Consider the following 2,337-nt stretch of genomic DNA (forward strand, 5'->3'; position numbering starts at 1 on the left):
CACATATCTACAGTGGAAGTCCCCACCCCACTCACAGTAGGAGATGGCTATCACACAGCTGGACATTCCGCCAATTCCCGGGGGTGTGTGCGACTGGTCGGGTCTCAGGGGGTGGGGGGGCCTTGATCTACTGTAATCCCTTTGATGTGGGGTGTTTCCCTTACAGTAGGGGAAATAAACTGCATCCGCAGGGCTAGGTGATGGCCTGGGATCGGCCCGGACAATCGGGCGCAGAGGAAGGGGGTTATCAAAGAGATGTATGACCATGTATGGGATGTCGGTCAGGCGTGGGATGTGGTTCCATGGCAGGGTCGCGCAGAAGGAGAGGGTTTATGGCCCGTGTATGAGAGAGCGGGGGTGGTCAGCGCGTGGGGGGATGTTCGCAGCGCCAGGGGGACGCGCTGGCGATCGACAATGAGCAGGGAGAGAGGCCATGGTGCCTAAAATGGCTGCTGTGTGTTTTTGCGTGTGGTGCTGGGGAAAGACAAGATGGCGCAGATAATGTTCAGATCCGAACTAAATTTCCACAGTCCTCCCTTTTAACATATCTCGCCAGCTTGCTTAGTTTGGATCTATCCCCATAATATTACGCATTTCTACCTCATACAAAGCTTTCATACGTTCGGCTTCAAAGTCCAGAGTCTTAGGACAGATACAGTTTGTAAAAAGTGAACACAGAGGTGGCAAGCATTGAATACCCAGGCAGCATCCACATAGTATCACGATTGGTATCAGGATAAACGTAAACAACCTCCACCCCCAACTTTTAATAGTGCCCCAAAACCAACTCCCAAGCGACCATCCTTCTTGCTCCTGATGAACCTCTGCGGAAAGTCTGTGGAGGTGTTCAATCGCCTTATAGACTGAGGGTGAGTTATCCGGTACGTAGGTACAACAGCTGGACCCAATGATGTGGCATGCTCCTCCACGATCGGCCAGAACTACGTCTAGAACGAGGCGGTTTTGAAGAGCTACCAGGCGGACGGCCTGAAGCTCAGCGGTGTTGTTGGTGAGGATGCCGGCTGTAATGTTCATTGTTGTTTCGACTGCCTGGGTTAAGTGGCGGATGGCACGGCTGTTTGCCATTGGGCCCCAAAGTGGAACAAGTCCTTTTACTGCGTCCATGAACTGTGCTCCGGTGGAGTCGGCTTGCACAATGTCTTTGGCACGTTTCTGTCGGTGATGGTTTGCTGGAGCCACATATGTCGGCGGAAGGACAAAAGCGATGTAGCAGGTGCCTCCCCAACCTTTCGGAAGCCAGGTGTAGGCCTTAGTACCACAGACGAAGTACATATTTGGGGAGGTAACAAAGGAGGGTGGATCAACTGAGTCCAATGTTCGGGTGATGAGGCAGGAGCTGTGGCCCACCAGCTGCACCCCCAGGCCTTCGAGGCACACAAGTCCAGTGATGTTGATGACGGATAGGGCCACTGTTAGGGTGGCGGCCGTTCGTTTCCGGAGGTAAGAGAAGGTGGGTCTGGCTGGGTTGTTGAACACCTGTATTTCAACTCGTTCTTTGGCAGGGATGTCCATGTGAAAGGAAGTGTTTGATCTCAGAGGACAGAAGGGGGCAGAAGTTTTTCCAGTTTTGTTCAGCCAGAACCCATGGTAGAAGTGTGACACAGTTTTGCCGGAAGTGGCATTGTCCTTGTAGCTTTCTTGCAGGAGGATTAGCCAGGCGAGGCAGGAACCATGGACAGAAAAAGGTGAAGGGATGAAAGGGATAGAGTGTCCAGTGGCATGTGGTAGCAATCCACAGATCCAGCAATTAGTGGCATTGGCGGCAAGATTGTGTTGGTGGAGCAACTGCACAAAAGAGTTATTCCAGAACTCCTTACGCCTTTCTCGGAGTTGGGGTGAAAGTGAGATCAGATGGTGTTCTTTCATGGTGGTAGGTTGAACGGTGGTCAGCAATGTCTTATGAGCGGGTGCGCTCTCCTCCATGATCCAGAAGGTGACCCTGAGGAGAAGGCAAAAGAGAAGGGTAATAAAAAGTGCAATAGTCTTTGAGCTGTGCATTTTGTCAGTCTTTGGGTTTTTGTAGTGGATCTTCGGACGTCCGGTTGCTTCCATCATTTTCATGTCGGGTGCTTCCATCATCTTCAAGGGACTCGGTAGCGGGCAGAACCACAGACTTTGTTTAATTTCTCTTCTGGAGGCCTTTGGGGTGATTAGGCTACCGTTTTGAGATTTTGACTTAGTTCGTGGTCTGCTTAGCCGAGGTTCCCTCCTTTCGTCGCAGGTTATACCCTTCCTTGGATGGCACAGTGGGATCGGGATATTTCATTAATTCAAGTGTCTCTGTATCCGGGTAGCAGCTCAGGGATGGTCGGTCTT

General features: G+C 51.6%; 1 protein-coding gene across 1 annotated transcript; it reads right to left on the reverse strand.

Annotated features, from left to right (window-relative positions):
- Positions 1-561: 561 nt before the first annotated feature.
- Positions 562-2,100, reverse strand: LOC146797722 (uncharacterized). Its single transcript, XM_085627585.1, has one exon. It carries the CDS (start codon positions 2,098-2,100, stop codon positions 562-564), a length of 1,539 nt encoding a protein of 512 aa, XP_085483711.1.
- Between the last annotated feature and the right edge of the window lie 237 nt (positions 2,101-2,337).

Source organism: Triturus cristatus, chromosome 9 (genome assembly GCF_964204655.1).
Source record: "Triturus cristatus chromosome 9, aTriCri1.1, whole genome shotgun sequence".
Lineage (NCBI taxonomy): Eukaryota > Metazoa > Chordata > Amphibia > Caudata > Salamandridae > Triturus > Triturus cristatus.

Bases quoted from the DNA above. Each gene is read 5' to 3' on its own strand.
- LOC146797722 (XM_085627585.1), bottom strand. From the start codon at position 2,100: ATGATGGAAGCACCCGACATGAAAATGATGGAAGCAACCGGACGTCCG.